At 38.6% G+C, this 21,671-nt stretch overlaps 2 protein-coding genes across 2 annotated transcripts in view; both read left to right on the top strand.

The window, feature by feature from the left end:
• The window catches only part of LOC143429817 (uncharacterized), a 62,454-nt gene extending 57,407 nt beyond the window's left edge, over positions 1 to 5,047 (top strand). The window contains exons 4-6 of the mRNA XM_076905613.1: positions 3,119 to 3,450; positions 3,787 to 4,061; positions 4,278 to 5,047. Coding sequence (XP_076761728.1) covers positions 3,119 to 3,450; positions 3,787 to 4,061; positions 4,278 to 4,980 — 1,310 coding nt within the window. The 3' untranslated portion in view covers positions 4,981 to 5,047. The remainder of the gene's footprint in view (positions 1 to 3,118; positions 3,451 to 3,786; positions 4,062 to 4,277) is intronic.
• The window catches only part of LOC143429767 (uncharacterized), a 206,034-nt gene that overhangs the window by 65,854 nt on the left and 118,509 nt on the right, over positions 1 to 21,671 (top strand). The gene's annotated exons all lie outside the window — the stretch shown is intronic.

Below are 21,671 nucleotides of genomic sequence, written 5' to 3'. Positions count from 1 at the left end.
AATAGGCTCGCGACCTGGTGAAAGTCGTCGGCATTCTTACGATACGCATGAATTTAGCGTTTAGGGATGTTTCGATACTGTACAGCTATTAATTAATGCTTGTAGTTATTATTTGTATCGAAAAATGTACCGACGTCTACTTAGGTATTGAAACAAAGGTCTTGAAATATTTTATTAGTTCTTTGCATTTGACAAATTTGTTGGTAAGGTGAAGTAGCAGTTTGAAATGATTTTGACACTTCTGAAATTCATTTTTGTAGGGCTTTAAAATTTTAAATCAGTCGATGGAAAATTTGAGTTGCTGCTTAGGTGCAAACAGATTCAATAATATTTTATTTTTATTATGTTAGTAGAAAACATTTGTTCCAATTTGTAATTAATAAATATATAATTAATTGAAGATATACTGTACACTCGCTGTGTTAATTATGTACTTTCCTATCGATACTAAATATCTATGTCGCAATGAAGATATCGAATGCCTACTTGTATTTACTTGGATCGAAGCATCCCTAAATGTGACACAGCCACGCGCCAAGAGCATAACCTTCTCATTACATCACTAAACCGAAAACTGCGAACCATGGCCCGCAGCGTAAACCCTGCGGCTTTCAGAGGGCTACGGCAATTAGCTCGTGTCTCCAGCTTTCTCGTGAGAGACAATTGACATGGAAATATTCATAAGGCGAGCTGTCGAAATCGCAATTGCGAAGAACATGGACCACCCTTTTTGGAGTAACGCCTCTTTATGATATTATGCCATTACGGTGATGCCATATGTCTCGATGAGTATGGAACCGCCCTAACCAAGACTTCAAACCTTGACGCTGAAGCGTTTAATCCCTTGCGACCCTTTAACGCATGCGTTTCCAACCCTGTGACCCTATCACTGCAGGCCAACCCTCCAAGGATCTAGCCCCACAAAATAACCCCCAGCCCCATAAAACAACCACCAACCGCTATAGAGCAATTACTATCCCTCCTATAAAAGAAAACCACCAACCCCAAGCAAAGCAACCACTAACCCTACGCGAAGAAACGTCCAACCCTCCCTCATAAAGCAACCACCATTTTTCGCACAAAGATTCCTCCAACCCCATCCTAAAAACTACAAAACTCCCACAAGGAAACGAAACTCCTTCTTTCCAAAAAGATTAAAAAAGATGTGTAGATTTTCGTATTTTTTTAAATTGGAAGCATCATTAATCGTGTTATTACACAGTATAACGATTATGAAACGACAACCGCCTTGCAAAAAAATTCAGAAACACTATCGATATTCGTATTTTTTTAAATCGAAAGCATCCTTATTCGTACCACCATTACGCGGCATAACGATTATGATCGCGCGTGCGAAAGAGGATTTGTATAGGCAATTCTCTCCTCTTCGTGACGTCTCATGATACTCTGCTGTTCCAGCGGTGTAAAATCGCGTGGCTACCCGCTCGCAGCTCTTAAACTCTTCCGCGTGATTATCACCCGAGCTGCAGATTCACGAGGCGGGTCTTCAGATCCCATGATAAACCTGCATTAGAACTTACGTTGCCGTTTGTTTATTACTCTGCAACCGGAATTTTTCTTCACTTATGGCGGAAAAAGTTGTAATCGACTGCAGTTTCTTCAGTTCGTTCGAAAATCCTAGAGTTAACGACGATCGTCATAAGTATGCAACTCGTTGATGTTATCACAGTAGTATATCAATGAATTGCAATAGAAAAAAAGGAAATAGAACTGAATATTTTACATAGAGACGTAGAATGTATATATCTTGCAAATCATATAATTTGCATGTCCATAATAGCTTGAGTTTTACATAGAATCCAATTAATTAGACGAAGAAATATTATTTGTTATTGTTGTTATTCGAAGTTTAAAGTGTATTCGGATAGCAACGATAACTCGTTAATAAATTTTACGTTTACGTTTGAAATTTTGAAATACTTCATCCCTGAACTGAAATTTTAACGAGTTATTTTCAAACCACCTAATCTTAATCCATACAATTTTCTTGCATCCTGAATGTGTTGTACCTCACATGAGTCACTTTGCATACACATAGACAAGCACTTTCTACATGTAGGTGTAAAAAATGAAATTATGATAACATTGTATTAATGACGCTTGAAAAACCATTTGCCTCTTAATTACCACTGATAGTCGTGTAACTGGAACAGAAGTGAAACAAGTCCTGTTTCATATTGTTATTAGCTGAGGTGATTAGAGAGTAAGCCAGACTGCATTTGTGAGTGATGAAGTGGGTCGGATGAATAGAACAAACAGTAAGAAGCTAGATGGAAGCTAGTAAGCACGCTAATGATAGCGTAGGTGGCTAGATTAGCTAGCTGGAAATGAGGCGGAGCCTACTTTGTCGTGAATTATAAATTGACCAGTGTACCGCAGCATCTAACACTTTCGTAGTAAAGGATACAAATGCGTTTATCAGAGAATAAGTACAGGTGTGCGAAAGTATCGCTGCACAAAATATTATACATCGTTAGACATAATTAAACGTTTCTTATTGTCACGTGCCAACGCATGCGTATTAAGCATTCTCTGTCCTCTGATAAATGTCTTATCTTTACGTATAAAACAATCTCATGGCGGATGTACTACTTCTTCTTTGTCAGTAGCTGATATATTTTCAATTTTTATTTTTCTGAAATAATGCAGTCACAGATATCTTCACGAATATAATAGAAATTAATTCTTTGATCCAAAACGAACAACTACGTCTATAAAAACAATAATAAAAAAAGATTAAGCTTAATGCAAGCTAAGCGATAAATATCTATGAACTATTCTGCTTACATTTCGAGTCTAATGGTTTTTAAATTTTAAATTAAAACACCATTGAAAATTCGAGAAACCGTCGTGAAATAATTAAGAGAACTTTTCTCCTCAAATGACTGGAAGGTTCGTAAGAGAATGAATTCATCACGGTACATCTATCTCAAATAATTGCCACTCGCAGCCGCTGATTCGCAGCGCCACAATACCTCGTTAATATTTATGAAGGAAAAATAAAAAAAAAAATTGCCTGCCTTTCGTTACTCTTTCTTCCATTATCCAAACACCGTAATCGTCGGGTTTCAGAGGGAAACGTTGATTTTCGTTTCAGAGAACGGTAACCTGAGGGCTCACTACACAAAAACGACGGTGCGCGCTGGCGAGGTTCTGCGACTTGCCGCCGTTTTCCAAGACACGCGGAGGGCGCCCGTGTCCAGCGGCATTTCCGGTGTCGTTAGCGGTGTCCCGGAGGGCAAGAGTTCAAGGTCGTCGGAACGAGACCAATACGCGCAGTGCCTGGATTCCCACGGGCACGAGCTGTTCGCGCCGCTTTCAGCGAGAGGCGAGTTCTACGCCACCTGCCAGAGCGGTAGCCTCGACACCGGAAGTGACGCGGTGCTCTACAGGGTCCATCAGCTTGCCAGAAGAGATCTCCCTCTGAGAGTGAGTACTCTAAACTACTTTTACCATAACGGTTTAGCGTATTTAATGGACCAACGGACAACTGCGTTAGATTAGAAGTTCACGCACTATATCTGCTTTAAAAATCTAACTGTTGACCACAAACTGTGGTAAAAATTAAGTGGAACGTTTAAAAATTTCTTCTGAACCATGGAAGATATATTCGAATTACATTGATAAAAGAAATATCTATTTTCTGTAATTCGTGAAATGTAATACTTTTGAACTGGTGCGACTTGCCACGTGGTTCGTGTAATAGAAAGACAATAAATGGTGTTACAGTTCGTGTGTAGTGATTTCGAACATTTCTATCGATAGGTACGACTGGTTGCTGGTCCTTTACCAATACCGCTGCCACGGGATTACAGCGGTCTGATGCAACTGGAAGGCGCGACGAGGGGCCCAATAGTATTAGGATGCGCGGTACCTCTGTTGCCTGAGAGGCCTTTACCAAATTCGACGGTCCCGGAGCTTCTCGAGCTGGTCGCCACGGGACCAACAGCGCCACGGGTGAAGAGGGCACGGTTAGGGTGTCCTTCTGAAGCACGGCTACTCGCATCGCCCAAGATGCAGCGGTTACTTTCAGCTTGCAGGTAAACACAGATATTTGTTGGTAGCAACCACTCCACTCTATACAAATAACTTTAAAATGGAATAGTTCTAGCATCGAAATGGGATAAATTACAAAATTGTAATAGTATTTTAACGAAAAAAGCACTTATACAAGATAGAAATTGTAACTAATTCCTTTTGGAAGGTAAATAATATATGAAACGACTAAACCCAACGGGCTTTTATTCAAATTCTAGGAGAGCCCTGGACCAGAGAGCAACAGAACCACGCGTGGCGCCCCCTAAGCCGCCTTCCAACGGCGGGCAGTTAAAAGAACTCCATCTGAAGGAGATCAAGTCGAAGCCAGAAGCGAAGCCGATACTTCAGAGTCTGAAGGAAGGTTTGGAGCACATCAAACGAACGACAATCAGGGATCGCAGCAACAGTCGAGCGAACAGCAACAACCACAGCTTCCTCGACCGGATCTCGAGGATAGCCCAGGGTGGCAGAAGCAGGAACCCAGCGAAGAAGTCGGCTTCGTTCACGTTCGCTGTTCGACCAGAGATCGGTATGAGGTCCGAGAGATACGCCAGCCTCGAGTCAGAAACGAATCTGCTGCAGTCGTCCTCCCCGTCGTCGAGACAACAAGTCCAACGGTCGGTTTCTACGAGTGTGCTCGAAGTACAGACGCAGCAGGACCTGGATCCACCGTATTCCAAGGTCAGGGACAGTCTGACACCGTTACCACCGATCCCGCCATCGAAGACGGAGGAGATCTACGCAGAGATCTGCGAGCCAACGAACGCTGGCTCCCAGGAAGAGAAACCACCGCCGCCTGGTGGCAAAATTAGAACCAGGGAGAAGGACAGGGGTTATGTGAAACTGGCGTTGTCGCAGTCGGAAATTTCTGACGTGAACGCTGCAGAGGACGAGGAGGGGATTTATAACACTGTCTGTTGATCGTGAACTTTTGAGACGTTGTGACGGAGTGTTAGCTGTGCAGGAAGGGCTTGCGCGATGAAAACGTGTTTACGTCCGGACGTGCCGTATGTTTTAAGGTTTACGTTGCTCAAGACGATTGAGCGGTCACTTGCAACGAATTAAAGAAGAGATGATAGTTAACAATTAAAAATTCTTCAGAAACGTTGAGGATGGGAAGTTGTACTTGTACTTAACGAAACATTTTGGTGTTCAACTGCTTTAAGTATGTTCGATAGAGAAAAGTTATCAGACGGTAGGTATAAATATTAAAAAGTACTCGGATACTACTTACAGTTCTATGAGAAATTGTGAGCTGTGATTCTTTACAAATATCATTAATAGGAATTTTGGAATATCGTATTTGTTTAAAATTCATACAATGCCATCGCCTTTTCTCTAGACTACTTTTACAAAACTTTCATATGGTAATTAAATTCTTGTTAACTACGCGATAATTTGCATTGATTCGAGGCATAAATGAGTCGAGAGACCAAAAACCATCTCTTTAAAATTCAAAAATCCAAAGTACTCATCGCTCGCTTAAACACTTAAACCGCGCTAAGAGTACATTTCCTCCAACCACAATTTTTCCTCAAACTAACCTCAACCTTATATCCCACTCGGATCTAACCTCGAACGATGCCCAAAGGAATGAACGTCCCCAAAACTAAGCCTCGAAACGAGTGATACGCTAATTAGATCGAGCAACCTGAACGAAACGAGCTCGCTCGCGATAGTCGCGCGTCCAGTCTGAAGGCTCCTGAACGGAATCATTAAAGATGGCGGACATTAAGCACGAGCACGCATCGAGCGGTTGGTTCATTGACGAGGAACCGGCGGGATAACGTGCGACTTCCTGGGTCGGGCCGGAGAACCGTTCGGGCAGAGACGCCGCGGCAAGCGGAATTTACAGCACCACTTGCCCAAGAAATTATCCTCCCGTCGCGTCCTTTTTCCCCCCTTTTTCCCCCCTTTTCCCGTGGCTGCGAGAGCGGCGGCGCGGCGTCCTCCGCGAAGATTTACAAGGCTGTTGACCGGGGAAAATGATCGCGTAATTGCGGTCCCGTACGTGCACGGCGGATGTAGCGGGCCCTGACGGGATGCTGTGCGACTTCCGGTAACCTGCGCCAACGGACGATCGATATTATTAGATACGAACTGCGATGGCCGTTCGTACGTCCGCTGTGAACATTCGAATCGCTTTCAACGCGATTCTAACCTTGAAACTCTGCCCTGTCTTGAATCAGAGTCACTCTGTGGGTTTTTACTTATGGAGTTTTGGAATTTGTTGGAACAATTTGGTTTTTGGAATTTGCTTCTGAGTCGTTGAAATTGCTTTTTTTTGGTTATTGACACGTAAAATTGATCTGTTGTCTGTCATACGTTTGGTTAAGCGTGTGTTCGTTTCGATTCTTGTGACTTGTGATGACTCTTAGACTTGTAAGGTTTTTGTAAAATTTGTTGAGACTCGGAATTTGTAGGAACTTAAGAACTTGATGGGGTGTAGTTTTAAGTATCGTGTTTGAAGTGGTTGGAATCGTTTGTTCGTGTTCAAAGTGTGTCAGTGTCCATTGCTAGCGATGACCCGTATTTGTCGCTCGACGGTATATTTGTGTAAATAACGAATGGAGTTTTATATCAGTTTTTAGACGTGATCAAATGGGTTTTGTAAGTGATCGGATGGGACAAAGCAGGAATTGGTAATTAATCGCAGTGCGTCGTGGTGGGTGAATTGTAAATTTACAAATTCTACTGTGGTGTTCAGCTGTTTAGCCTGTTCTGAGCAACTAAAAGATGCTCTGAACTAATAAATTTCATAATTAAACATGAGCCCTAAAAATTAACCTGAATTTAAGTATAAACATAATATCGTATTGGATGCATTCCCTCATTTCTATCATTTTTGTCTGGCATTTATAAATTGTAGTCTCTATTTAGCTATTGTCAACTTTTAAATGAAATTTATATCCAGATACATTTAGATCGAATGATTATTGGTTATGGCAATCAACATAAATAGAAAGAGCTATAAAAATAAATTTGTTTGTTCTCAGAAGAGTTAAAATTGGTGGTTAAATATTCTAGATTACATAATTTATAGAATATGATGGAATTCATGAACCTGAAGATGCAACATTGATTTCTGAAGTAAAAGTAAACGTCTGATGCGCTTCTGAGTGCATTTCGAGACTCATTCTTCATTTATCTCACCGCATCATCGCTCCTCTGGCATCGAAGTCTCCGAGTTCAAAAGTTGTCTCACCACGAAACCACGCGTCGCGTTCGAAATCTTGCCACGACGATTGCTCATAGCTGAAATCGATTAAAAGGTTTCACATAGAATCAGTTCCTTCCCGAGCAGACACGAGCAACCGAATCATTTTCACTCTAGCAGTATGGAATGAGAATGACAGACGTGTGAATTGAACAATTTTTCTTCTTGTACAGTCGTTTGTAACGTTTTTAGTGTGTAATGGTTGATGCGGCGGACTGCGTTTTGTACATTTGTTGATACTTCGCGTACCGTTTGTGAACGCCAACGAGGAACGATTTGTAATTTTCTTACTGTATAGTTATTATTTTGAAATACACGGATTTGCAGTTAATCGACGCGGCATTTCATTTTCAGGGGTTAGATTGAAACAATTTCTGTCCACAGTTGTGCAACTTTTCCAAATGTTTCAGAGTTTGATTCTACTGCAATGATTATTCAAATTATTGCAGTTTGTTATATTTTCCTAACACATTTGTTTAATTCTTAGCTAATATTAAATTTAACGCGTGCTTAGTAATTAATTAAAAAGGTAATTCCAATTTCACCGTGTATTATATATATCATTTAAATAGATTTTTAAAATTTCCACGCAAAGTACTCGACTTTTAATCGAATCTCTGTGAATCTTAAATGGAAATTAAATCAGAATCCTTATGATATTTCCATGTTGAAGATCAGATAAAGAATCCTACAGCTGTCCAGCAATTAAAGAAAATAGAGAAAAGTGCACGATACGTGATAATAGTTCTGATGAAGAGATCAATCTTTTTTCAGCATCCGGTTTCAATTAAGTATCATTAAGCTTTCACTTCTGTTATAATAGAACGCGTCACGCTGGCTGATTTATTGCACATCCAACTAGGATAAACTATTTAGGCACCATTCTATTTATGCAGCAGGTGCAAAAGCAATCATTTAATATGCCTGGGGATAACATTTTGTCTTTAGAATTTAAAGTAATGTTATCTGAAAAGAATTGTTAAAGGAAAAACGAATGACGGTCAATTGGTTCGTATATTTATAATAAAAGAGAAAGATGTTAATGTATCTTCATTTATAGGAGATTGGAGAACTTAATTTGCAAAGGAGTGAATTCAGTTTTTAAAAAAGTTAAGTTGATTTGCAAATAGGTGAATTTAGAAAAAAGCTTGCAAAAGATTTACTATAATATATTTATAGATTCGATAGTATATTCAATATTTATAGTACTATAGTGATACGTATTAAACAGATTTATCAACTTGAAAGAAATAGAAAAGCAAAGAACAATATGCTTCTTCGTCGTAATCGCTACGTATCAAGTGCAACTACTTTCTCAAAACTCTTACGATATTAAAAGTGACAGTAATGCCCCATAAAACTCTAACAATTCAAAATGGACACTTTTGGACACAAGAATGATATTCAATTCCAACGAAGTAAAAATGAAATAAAATAGAGAAAATATTAAAATATAATATTCTTCTGAATGAATTTCTATACTAAATGATTTTATGTCATGTTTACCTGTAAAACACGTGTCACATATGCCCAAAATCATCTCTACTTGCTACTTCGCCCACCTAAAAAATCATCGAACACAAAGCATTAAACAAACCCTACACGATTACCATCAATCTGACCTACCAATCGCGAACAACCCAAAATTAGCCCAAAGCAGTGCAACGCCACTAAATGCAAACCAAAAAATGGTCCAGTTGGCGAAGTTGTTAAAGTAACTGCCCGCTCGGCTGAAAGAACGCGCTCTAACTGGAGTCCCGTTTCACAGGGAACGCAATCTCGTGTGCATAACCGGTGGTCATTACGCTTTCATCCTGTCCGCGCGGCAGTCGGTTCACCCACGATCAAGAAAATTGAAAATGCAGAGATAAACACGCCGCGGCCGCGGCTCTGAGTTTCAGGAATAATAACGCGAAACGATCGTCAGCGGCTATAGGTCATTAATGTTTTACGAGCGCATAGCGCGCGCAGCTGCGTCTGTTCAATTATAACTAACAGGGAGAGTCGGAGGAATGCCTCTCTCGTTCTCCCCGTCTGCGAGTCCCGACCGGCCGGCCAGCGCCGATATACGTTTATGTCCATTAATATTAACGGCTCGAAACAACGCTAATAGCGAACAACTATAGGGATCCAAAGGTGTTTTCCTTGACCATGCCGCGAGGACGGTATTGTGCTCGGTGCTGCGGTAATGGAACGAAGAACAGTGTCGCTCATTGGTGATACCCTTGATCTTAATGAACGCTGCCAATGGCTGGGATTTCGTTTCGGTTTTCTGCACGTCCACGGTTTCTAATTACCTAAAAATAAAGAAAGAAACTACTGTTTTATTTATATTCGTTCAATTATACCTAAATTTTGTTTTAGGAATGACTGTTTTCGAGAATTGTCAAATTGTTTTTGAGGTAACTGATAAATGTGCTAGTGGTATTGTGCTCGGTGCTGCGGTAATGGAACGAAGAACAGTGTCGCTCATTGGTGATACCCTTGATCTTAATGAACGCTGCCAATGGCTGGGATTTCGTTTCGGTTTTCTGCACGTCCATGGTTTCTAATTACTTAAAAATAAAGGAAGAAACTACTGTTTTATTTATATTGGTTCAATTATACCTAAATTTTGTTTTAGGAATGGCTGTTTTCGAGAATTGTCAGGTTGTTTTTGAGGTAATTGATGTTGTCTGGTGTTAAAAAACAAGAAATACAAAGACTACAGTTTTATTTATATTGGTTTAATTGTTGCACCCATATGTTGCTTTAGAAATGGCTGTTTTCGAGAATTGTCAGGTTGTTTTTGAGGTAATTGATGTTGTCTGGTGTTAAAAAACAAGAAATACAAAGACTACAGTTTTATTTATATTGGTTTAATTGTTGCACCCATATGTTGCTTTAGAAATGGCTGTTTTCGAGAATTGTCAGATTGTTTTTGAGGTAATTGATGTTGTCTGGTGTTAAAAAACAAGAAATACAAAGACTACAGTTTTATTTATATTGGTTTAATTGTTCCACCCATATGTTGTTTTAGAAATGGCTGTTTTCGAGAATTGTCAAATTGTTTTTGAGGTAATTGATAAATGTGCTAGTGGTATTGTGCTTGGTGGTGAGGTAATGGAACGAAGAACAGTGTCGCTCATTGGTGATACCCTTGATCTTAATGAACGCTGCCAATGGTTGGGATTTCGTTTCGGTTTTCTGCACGTCGACCATCTCTAATTACTTAAAAAGGAAAAAACTACTGTTTTATTTATATTGATTTAATTGTTGCACCTAAATGTTGTTTTAGGACTGACTGTTTTCGAGAATTGTCAGATTGTTTTTGAGGTAATTGATTAATGAACGCTGCCAATGGCTGGGATTTCGTTTCGATTTTCTGCACGTCAACCATCTCCAATTAGTTAAAAATAAAGAAAGAGACTACAGTTTTATTTATATTGGTTTAATTGTTGTACCTAAATGTTGTTTTAGTAATAGCTATTTTCGAGAATTGCCAGGTTGTTTTTGAGGTAATTAATGTTGTTTTGTGTTAAAAGACAGGAAAGAGACTACAGTTTTATTTATATTGGTTTAATTATTGTACCCAAATGTTGTTTTAGGAATGGTTGATTTTGAGAATTGTCAGGTTGTTTCTGAGGTAATTGATTAATGCGTTAGTGGTTGCAAAGAGTCGAAGCGGGAAAGGTGATATTAAAAGGCAACATGAGAATGAAGTGAATGATAATAAAATTGTGATTAAGGGAAACTGTTTTTAGTATTCGCGGGTATAAGTGTATTTTAATGGCGGAGTACCATGTGACTTACTAGCTCCTCTTAGTAGTGCTCGTGTAATTTACTGAATTTTAAAGTGATTCGCTTTGAAAGCGAAACCTTCAAATGTGATTTTACAATCCTTGACTTTCATTTTATTCCATGCCATAAAATTGCTATTTTCATCTCTTCTTTTTACAACCTTCTGTGATTAGTACGCCTGTGGTCTGTTGCGTGATTACTTTTACACAAAGAATCATCCCTTTTCATGTCGCAACATAGCTCGCGATGAATGAATTAATTAATTATGAATTTTTTTTATTTATCTTATATTCTGCCAATTCATCATTTTTGTTAATTGCATATTCGTATTCAATTCATACGGTAATCTTTAATGAAACGTTTTCAAATTGTTTCGAAAACGATTACGGGAAACGTTGCACAACTAGGTCGACATAGCACTATGACAGTTCGAATAAAGAATGTACGCATGCGACAGTGTTTTGACAAGACAATCAAACGCTGAAAGAGTTCGTTTACAGAAGCCACGCAATCTAGATCTAATGTCACCGTGCATTATTTTTATTATCCAGTCCCAGCATAAATATTGTTACGATACATTAGACGCAGTCTAACGAGCTGAGCCTACTCAACGGTAACGCAGCGAGGAATAATAAAACCTCCGTCAAATGGCAGAAAAAAACAGGAAACAAAAAGATATTACTCGCGACTAGAGAACGGTTACAAAATAACTACGTTCCGCAGTTGATTTCAGCTGAATACTTGCCCGCTGGTTTATTCAGATTTGAATCAGCTGAATTGCAAATTTTCATCATACTCGACGGAACTCATAGAAATTTAGATAGCTAGAGGAAAGTTTATCCACAAAGACGAGTTTAAAATATTTCAAACCTCGTACCAAGCAAAATGATTGATCATCAAAAATAAGATGTTCGAATTTTCTTATTGTTACATAAAATAAAATTTGACTAATCAGAAATTAGAATATCCTCTACTTTTATATTCACACACTATAAATTTAATTTACAGTATTTCTTAAACAAATTCCCAAATTAATTCTACTTGAAACTATTCAGACCATGCCCCCTGCGATTTTTCAAATACAGATTTATAACACAAATATTATGGAACGACAATTTTCGAACAATTTTCTACAGTTTCATCTAAAATCGTTACTAAGAATGCGCGAATTACACTGTACAGGTAGTCGTCATACAACACGGCATCTCATAACGCAGTTTCGCTATAACACGATAAGAAAACTGCAAAAACCTTTGTACAACACTGTACTTCAACAGCGAGGCTTGCTGTGGTAAAGATTGTGCAGTTAATAATTTAACATTAAAAGAATTACAAGAAGGCCTAAGCTTAGCTGAAAATCTCGAGTTATTTTTCTTGAATACAGACCGTTCCATTGAAAGAAATCGAAAATTTAAAGGGGAGCTGCAAAACTGTCTAGTTCCATACCGAGAAATTTACAATGACCTAGTAAGAACCAGCAAGCAATGTACAATTACAAATTTTTTTAAGAGGGGAGAAGATACAAGAAATTTAAATAAAGAAAAAAGTTCTGAAAGTGAGGGCAATATCATTCCACCGAAAAAACGTTCTGGGTTGAGATTATACTGAGCAGTGACGACGAAGAAATTCATTAAATTAAAATAATATTTTTTATTCTTTTTGACTCTGTCTTATACATACATTTATATTTTTAATCAAAATTAACTTGTTTATGTAAAATTAAAAAAAACTATTTGCTTTTGATAAGTTTTTGGAACGTAACCCCCTTTTTGTACTAGCTCTGAGTCTCATGCAACACGGTTTCACATAACACTTGTTTATGTAGAATTAAAAAAAACTATTTGTTTTTAATAAGTTCTTGGTAAAACGTAACCCCCTTTTTGTACTAGCTCCGAGTCTCATGCAACACGGTTTCACATAACACTTGTTTATGTAGAATTAAAAAAAACTATTTGTTTTTAATAAGTTCTTGGTAAAACGTAACCCCCTTTTTGTACTAGCTCTGGGTTTCATACAACACGGAATTTTCTAGGAACCTAATTACCGTGTTATAAGAGGGTTACCCGTACTAAAAAATTCTTCTCAGAAATATCGAGAAATTTCTGTGAAATACGAGCATTTCCGTGGACTTTCGAATAAGAGCGGCCATATTGGTAGCAGCCGGACAGAACGGTACGCATCGAGGTACAATATAATCCGGGGATTAAACGGGCCACGTAGAAAACCGCAAGGAAAGCGTGAACCGAAGTGGGCAATCGCGAGGAAACATCGAGGCGGAGATCTGCGCACAGCTTGTAACAGCCAAAACCGGACCGGGATCGGCGTTCGTGGGGCTCGTTTCCCGCCACGGTCGGCTCTCTGGGGCCTGTGCAAACAGTGAATCGCAAGGACGCTGCCGCAGTCTGGAATCGATCCGAGACAACGGCGCTATCGGGGCCCGGTAATCTCGGTTCACGGGTGCATATTTCAAGATCGGCATGCGTGAACGATCTCATGGCCGTCGAGTTGCCTTGCAGTCGTGTAACTCACCTTTACAACGTTAATGCGACGGCCACGGAGCCGTAGCCTATCATATTTCGCTGCCCCGCGCGCGGCTGATCGACGAGCCGTGTTTTAATATGCAAATTAAAATGCAAATAATCCGCCCACCCTTCGCGAGCCTCCCCTCCTTCAGGCCCTTCGCGTGTCGACTCGCTGTTTCACCCTCCTCGAGGCTCAGGATCCGAGAGAGACTCTAATCGTCATCCCTCGTGGTGGAGGAATTTTCGGCGGATCCCACTTTGGGTCGATCCTTGTCAGCGTCGTCCTTTCTTATTATTCTCTTTCGCGGTCTCGCGTGAAGGATTCCTCTTTGAATATCCCTCGCTGCCTCTGGCTAGGTTGTCAGAGGGTAGGGTGTGGGTCGTGATGGATACGAACTTCAGGAGTCGATTAAGCTCTTCGGAGACACTGATGTATGTGTTGATTTAACGTTTTTTTATTTTAATTTTTTTATTTGTGATTTATCGTTCGTGTTTGATAAGTGTGTAAAATATTAAATAGTCGACTTAAGGTAAGCAATTCATAGTATTAGTTACTTTTTAGAAGAAATTATAAGTGTATGTACACATATTAGTGTATTTAAAGAGGTTAAGGGACTGTAATGGATTCTGAATGTCGTTAAATAATTTTTCGTCGATTTTTAGTGATAACGTGGCTAATCCTTTTTATTTTTGTAACTTTGCATACTTTTGACGTAGATCCAAATGTCTATGCCAAACTTAGAAAGGTTTCGAGTCTCAGGAATTAATAGAAAGGGAGCCAGTGGTTTTGCAATTTCAAACCGACGATCCAGCGAAACCCATGAAATTCGTTCCTCTAGATCTGCTTCTCAAGCGATCCGTAAAATGGCGGGGCGGTAGTAAAGCAACCTCTTAGTTACTTTCAATGCTCATCGACAGTCATCGTTCGATCGGAGCACGCCTCATTACACCGGCAGCCGACAAAAGACAATATTATTTTTGCTTTCACTCGGCTAGCGTATTCAGGTTGTACTTGCTATTCGAACTGAACATGGCGATCGAGCACGCATCGATGCGATCGGGAATTAGAACACTTTCCTTCGAAATTCGAGGGCGCGTTTATGCGTGAGAACAAAACAGTGCACAGTGGTCTAAAAATATTTACTTCCTGATCAATTACTTCTGAATATAATATAATGAAGTATTATACTCATAATTATTTTTTATACTGCAATTTCTGGATTATATTCGATACGTCTTCAAATATTTTATAACTTATCAAATTATTTTTTAAGTAAAACGTAGTAGTCGAAGTGAAAGTCAGTTAAGAATATTTGTAGATGTTACACTTAGATGGATACGAAGAGTTTTATAACAATATACATTTTTAAGCATTTAATTATATAGGAAAATGTGTGATGTACATCGTAGCTTAAGTTAGATAGCTGAGTACTTTCATTTTCGTAAACTAGCAGTGAATCACGAAAGCAAAGTCTATGTAACAAACAAGTGGAAATTCAAACTAAATTTTATTGCTGTTATTATTTTTTGATTTCTAGTGTTCATAATACTTTGCGATTTTAATATAGACAAATTATTTCTTATCAACTGAGCTACAATATTCAATTTTACATCGTACATTCGATATTATAAAAAAATATGATAATTCAAAGTATTTTATTAACTAAGAAAAAAATAATTAAGTTTCCTCCTCCTTACGAAGTTTTTATGTAACAACTATAATATTATATATATACTATTGCTAATTATCGACACGAATTGCCAGTTCATTATACTATCTAATAGCTTTCATGAAAAACGTCAGTAATGCGACAACTGTGTGATTTAGAACCGGATCATAATCGCAATACTTATCTCCCACTACGTAGATGATATAAAAAAGAATTCATTCATATATCTTCTTCAATATTACCAACGACTTCTGGATAATAATTAACAGTAAATAATTAAATTTGATCTCGTCAAAAATCAATTTTTTTCTTAAATATCAATGCATAAAGATATCCTTAACTATGTCCAACTAGTATTTCTAATAATTTGTTTATTTTCTTATAAAATTGTACAAAAGAAAGAACTAGATAGATCTGAAAGAAATTCTTGGTAGCTGCTGAAGAGTGATTTAGAGGGAGTATGAGAAAATGAGGTACAAAGGGGATTGTAAATGCTGGGACGTTCGATGTAACACTATCTGGCTCGAAAGAATGATTTGAAAGAGCTGAAAGGGATGAAACGTTCTTTCGAAATGGTGTATGGAGGAGGATTCGTTTTCATTAGAGATTTGACAATAAGATTTTCTTCAGGGCGGCGATCCTTTTGATAGTGCAGGCAGGCGTGAGATTCTGAGCACATGTGGCTATGTGAGATTTAGGACACGTGGATCAACGTACTTTCAGAATAGAAATTTTCAGTAACCACTATTTCAACATGTAACATCTATCATTTCGATAGAATATTGTATAATTTGCTACAGTTTTTTCTATTGAAATTCTTACAAAAAATAATATTTACAAAATTTAGAACATATTTTTTGTCATCAAAGTCCGTTAAGCTTTTTATAAATTTTAGTAACAATTTTAATAATCTTTCAGACACTTATAAAAATTCTTCATAATCGGTAATTACAGATATTAAAACTCACAGATACTAATTTTTAGTAATAAATTCAGACAAAAATAAATTCTATTGACTTCTTTATAGAAATAAGTCTTGAACCATATTTATTAATAATTCATTAACGATAATAATTCAGAATAAATTAATTTGTTCATTACACAATAATTCATATTTTTACGATCATTGCTATAATTAGTTTAACCGTGATTTTTAAGTACCTGATACGCTCGCTGTTATCAGCATCAATAATTTCATGTATGGACACACTCTTTGCGCTCGTTGAGGATAGCTATAAATAATCGTAACCAACGAACCAATTAATACAGCCTCGGATGCATTACTAAATCAATTAACTCCGAGAGATATCTTGATGCTATCTTATTCGGGGATGAAAAATTCTTAAGGAAACATATGTCAAGATATATCTTTTATTTTCATCGCCGTCCCACGCTAGGCTTGTTGAAAACTCGAGATGAATATCAACGGCTTGATCGAACGTGCATCGACTTGCAACAGAAGGCGTTGCGTCGAGTAATATCGTTTTCAGTGAAAGTGTGTCATGTTTTACTTTTTGTCTATAACATTTGCTACTTCCGGTCAGAAAACGTTAAGCACTGTACGTACGAAATTAGAATCGTTGCAAATGAAATTTCTAAAATTACTGTGTAATTTTTATTTCTATTTTAATTACCATGTAATTACTACGCGATTAATATGTAATTTTGGAAATTTCATTTCCAATGATTCTAGTTTTGTACGTGCTGTACTCAACACTTTCTGGTCGGAAGTAATAAATGTTAGATACTAATTTTTGTATAAAGTCTTGACTGACTCGCATTACTTTCAAAGTGAGCGGCATACTCTGTGTCCAAGTAGTACACGTGCTAGAGAAAATATCATCGTGGACGTTTGTAGTATGGATTAGAATTTTAATCTCTGGAATTTACATGCGATGCGGTAAAACTTGAAATCTGAGGGTGTTGCCCCTATAAAACGTGGGAAACATACGGAAGCGCCATTACAGAAGCACATCATTAATGCCAGGTAGCAAGGAACAATCATTTACATGTGTTTACAAGGGAATAAGAAATGTTGTGATATATAGATAGACGAGAAATGAAGTTTGATTTATTTAAGAGCAGGTCTCTATGAAATATTTTCTTCAGACAGTAAATCCAGTGTAAAAGAAAATTTCATATCTGTTAAACAAATAAATTACTATTAGCATTTATCTTGAACAATATATTAATTTTGAATTTTTGTATAGTGAAATTAAAAAGAAAATTCATTTTTGTATCTAACTAGCTGATTTAAAAAGGACTCTATTAATACGTTAAATTAAGTACTTTTATTAGTTTTTTAGAAGACTACACCATTTTGAAGTATCTGAAAAATATTTTTTTAATAACTATAATTATAATTATTCGAGTATAGGTAAAAAATAATAAGTTCACACTAGTCAAGTGATTTCAAGTAACTTGAATTCAAGCGACATGAAAAAAGTGGCTCGATTAACACGTTCTTCGAGGCTCACGCGCCTGACGTGTTTTGCACTATTAGTATCCATGTAGTTTGAGGCCGCAGTGAATTTATTAACGTGACGAAACTTGAAATGACGTCTCATGTCATACAGATGATGGATTTGCATTAATTAAGTGATGTCAAATTATTATTCATATTGATTGACAGTTATAATTACAGTGTATATTTGCAATTGGCGTGGGTGTCTCTAAACCCCACGATAACCAACAAAGCTTCTTCGAAACATTTCAGATTTTCTAGACCTTACAAAGTTCCAGATTAGAGTTTCGAGATTGAAAAAATTATAAATATGGGGAATTAGGGATTATAAAGGATTCTATTACATTTAACCTCTCCAAGGTCATTGACACATAACTAAATTTTTAAAAATACTTTTTCAAAGTTTCTTCAAAAGCTTAGCGAAAAGATTTTAACATCTTCATCTAAATTAATTTCAAAAATTTAAGCGTACACATATGAAGCGACATAGAATTCTAAACTCGAGTACAAATTAATTCCTAACCCACCTGAATAATTTCCATTACTATCAACCTCGAACCTAATTAGGAATTATAAAGGATTCTATTACATTTAACCTCTCCAAGGTCATTAATACATAACTAAATTTAAAAAAAAATCTTTCCAAAGTTTCTTCAAAAGCTTAGCGAGCAGTAATTCTCCAAAAGATTTTAACATCTTCATCTAAACTAATTAAAAAAATTTAAGCGTACACATATGAAGCGACATAGAATTCTAAACTCGAATACAAATTAATTTCTAACCCACCCCAATAATGTCCATTACTTTCACTTTCCATTACTATCAACCTCGAACCTAATTAGGAACTATAAAGGATTCTATTACATTTAACCTCTCCAAGGTCATTAATATATAACTAAATTTTTAAAAAAATCTTTCCAAAGCTTCTTCAAAAGCTTAGCGAGCAGTAGTTTCCCAAAAGATTTCAATTTCTTCATCTAAACTAATTTCAAAAATTTAAGCGTACACATATGAAGCGACATAGAATTATAAACCCGAATACAAATTAATTTCTAACCCCCCTGAATAATTTCCATTACTATCGACCTCGAATCCAGCTAGCAAGCAAATCTTTAACGAAACTATCCACCCAAACCAAGCGCAGCGAACATCGAAACGGAGGCTGCCGCGTGAGAAGCTCGCGCTCGCGTCCACCCCTGGGAACGCTTCATCTTCCTTCAAAGGCGGACTCGAAGGGCCGCGGGCTCCCGCGTTTCGATTCATCGCTCGCGCCGGAAAAAATCGCCGTCCGATTCGCAGATTGCGTCTTAAGGCGACCCTGGCCAGGCACAATCGCGCGCTCTCGCGTATAAGCCAAGATGAATCCCCTGGCCGTCGTACGCGTAATGTCTTCATTGAACCAGCCTCCTATCATAATCTCGCCATGATGGACGAGTGGTCTTTATGCGGGGACGGAGAATAGGCCGAGATTAAACGAACAGTCATCAATAGCGTGAAAGGCTCGCTCGAAGCTGAGCCGCGAAAAAAGGAGTGGGGGTGACGAGACGACTCAATTAGTCCTGTTCTTCCACCCTGTGCGCCCCTCTGCCCTCCCCTCATCTTCGATCTGTCACGATCTATGCGCGAAACTCTTTTCCGCGCGATCCACGCGATCGCGCGCCCGCCAGCGATTCGCGCCAGTGACAAATAACGCGCCGTCCAGCGATCGGATCGAACCGACACGCACCGTCGTTGCCGCGGCGATCTTCCCGGCTATGCGAACCCGCCCTTCGCCGCTTTCGTTTTGCCGCGCGCTGCGCTATCGCACGATTAATTGCTCGCCAGTTTTCGAACGATTCTTCGTTCATTTCGAGTTTGCAATTTTTCCGTTCGCGAGACGTCGACGAATATAGATGGACGGGGTGGGAAGAGTCATCGTCTGTGATGGAGTTTATGATACGATATTATGTTTGTACTTGATCGGGTATGGATGCGGTGGTTTATTGTTTCGCGTGTGGGTATACACACGTTTTTGGATTGTTTCAGATTTTATTGTTGTTCGTATTAGGTTTTGTGAGGATGCTGATTTCAGTGGGTATTATTGCTGTGAAATGAAAGGAAATATGGATAAATCTATCTCGCTGTTCTCAAAATAAAATCGAAATAAAGACACTAAACCAAAATAGGCGAATGAAGTATCCCTACATCCCTAATAAAATGCCTTCCTAAAATGTAACAATTTTTCCTAAAATTACTTACTTCTTTCAAAACCACAAAAAAACTAAATAAAAAATACTTAGAATAACGAAATTGACCATTTATCGTACAAATGACTGACCGAACAATCATAAAGCAACGTTTCACACGAGAAACACGATATTCACAACAATCTCTGTAGGTGAACGAAACAAATTCGCGTGGAATAATTAATCACGACTGATAGTGTCTCGAACCAGGTACGAAACGATTATATTATTAAGTAATCCGTTTACGCGTGAAACTTAATTCATCGCGCTTCCGTTGGCGCGCGACGCGCAATTAAATTCCCGCGGACGGAACGGAGGCGGCTGCGGCGGCGTTGAAATCTCCGTTAGACGACACCCTGTCGTCCGCGACGTGGTTCAATGCATAGTAAGTAGCTCTAGAAAATCAGTTGTCGGTAGCTCGTAACGATCGGCCTCTCGAGGAATTGAATGAATCTGCTTATGCCGGCTGGCCTTGGGGGCAGCGGTACGCGCCGGTCTATGGCCGCATACACTGGATCACGAAAGTATCGGGACGTCCGCGTGCAGGCCTCTTGTAATTTATCGACGCGATGGCCCCTTTGTTGTCTGAGCAAATAGCGTTGGAAATACCGAGTATCGAACCTCGTATTTATTCTGCGATATAGGCTTTACCGTTGTTAGACGTTTAAATTCGTTCCTGGAATTTCGTTCGAAGTTTAGGGCTGCGCATGCACGCGCGTATGGCCGCGGATAAAGTTCGATGAATATGCCTCAGCGTTTTTAGCGTCTTGCTGTTTGGACTGCGGGCTCGTCGAGAGTTTATGGCTGCACGCGGATGGATGATACCTTTTTCGAGGATGACGCTTTCAATATTTTTTGTTCTCTTATTTTTGATCTCCTTCAATGGTAAAAATTATTTCATTGTACAGCGTGTTTAGTGTTTTTAATGTAGTAGAGTAAAATTGATATTAAATTCTAGGTGCACGCTTTTGGATACATTTTTTGTCTACGTTTAAAAAATTGCTTGTACGCGTGTATCTTCACTGGGTCTTCATAAAATATTTTCTAGGGATTTTTTGTTCGTACGTTCACATTTAGCAATGTTTCCCAAAAAACATGAAACCTCTATTTTTTGGGGGAGTATTTGAAATTTGAAAAGCGCGCGCAGACTTTTGCAACAGACTGTAGACGAGTTTCTTATCCGTAAACCAATACCCATAACCGCTTTTCCATCAGATGAGACGCCTAGGTATACACCCATTATCTACTATAAAATTACCTGGTATCATCTTAATCGCCAATTAATCCAATTAAATTTGCTACAGAATATGTTCGCGACTTCCAAAACGACGAACCGAAAATTACATCGTTCTGAGCATTAATTAACTAAAGGTAGCGCTCGCAAAATATAATCTGCGATCCAAGCGAACGACAAATTTCACGACACTACCCTAAAAAAATCAGGACACCAATTGTTAAGATTCTCGAGAACCCTTCAAATTTCTATCGGCGCTTGGCGAGTGCGCATCGATACCATTGCTCCCTCTTACGGCACCGGTAGTCCAGCTATAGTTTATCGATAACATAACTGCATGCGGTTGCATTATTACGAGGCAACGATGGGCGAGGTTCGCAGGGGTGGCGCGGAGGGGAGGCGAAGAAGGTGGCCAGGCCGGAGGAAAAGAAGAAGGAGAAGAAAGAGAAGGCGGAGGAGGCGGCGGCGGAGGAGGAGGAGGGCACGTTGGCGTCGCCTGG

This window comes from Xylocopa sonorina, chromosome 12, assembly GCF_050948175.1.
Source record: "Xylocopa sonorina isolate GNS202 chromosome 12, iyXylSono1_principal, whole genome shotgun sequence".
NCBI lineage: Eukaryota > Metazoa > Arthropoda > Insecta > Hymenoptera > Apidae > Xylocopa > Xylocopa sonorina.
Note: the sequence above shows the minus strand (reverse complement) of the source record. Positions and strands in the feature narration are given on the sequence as shown.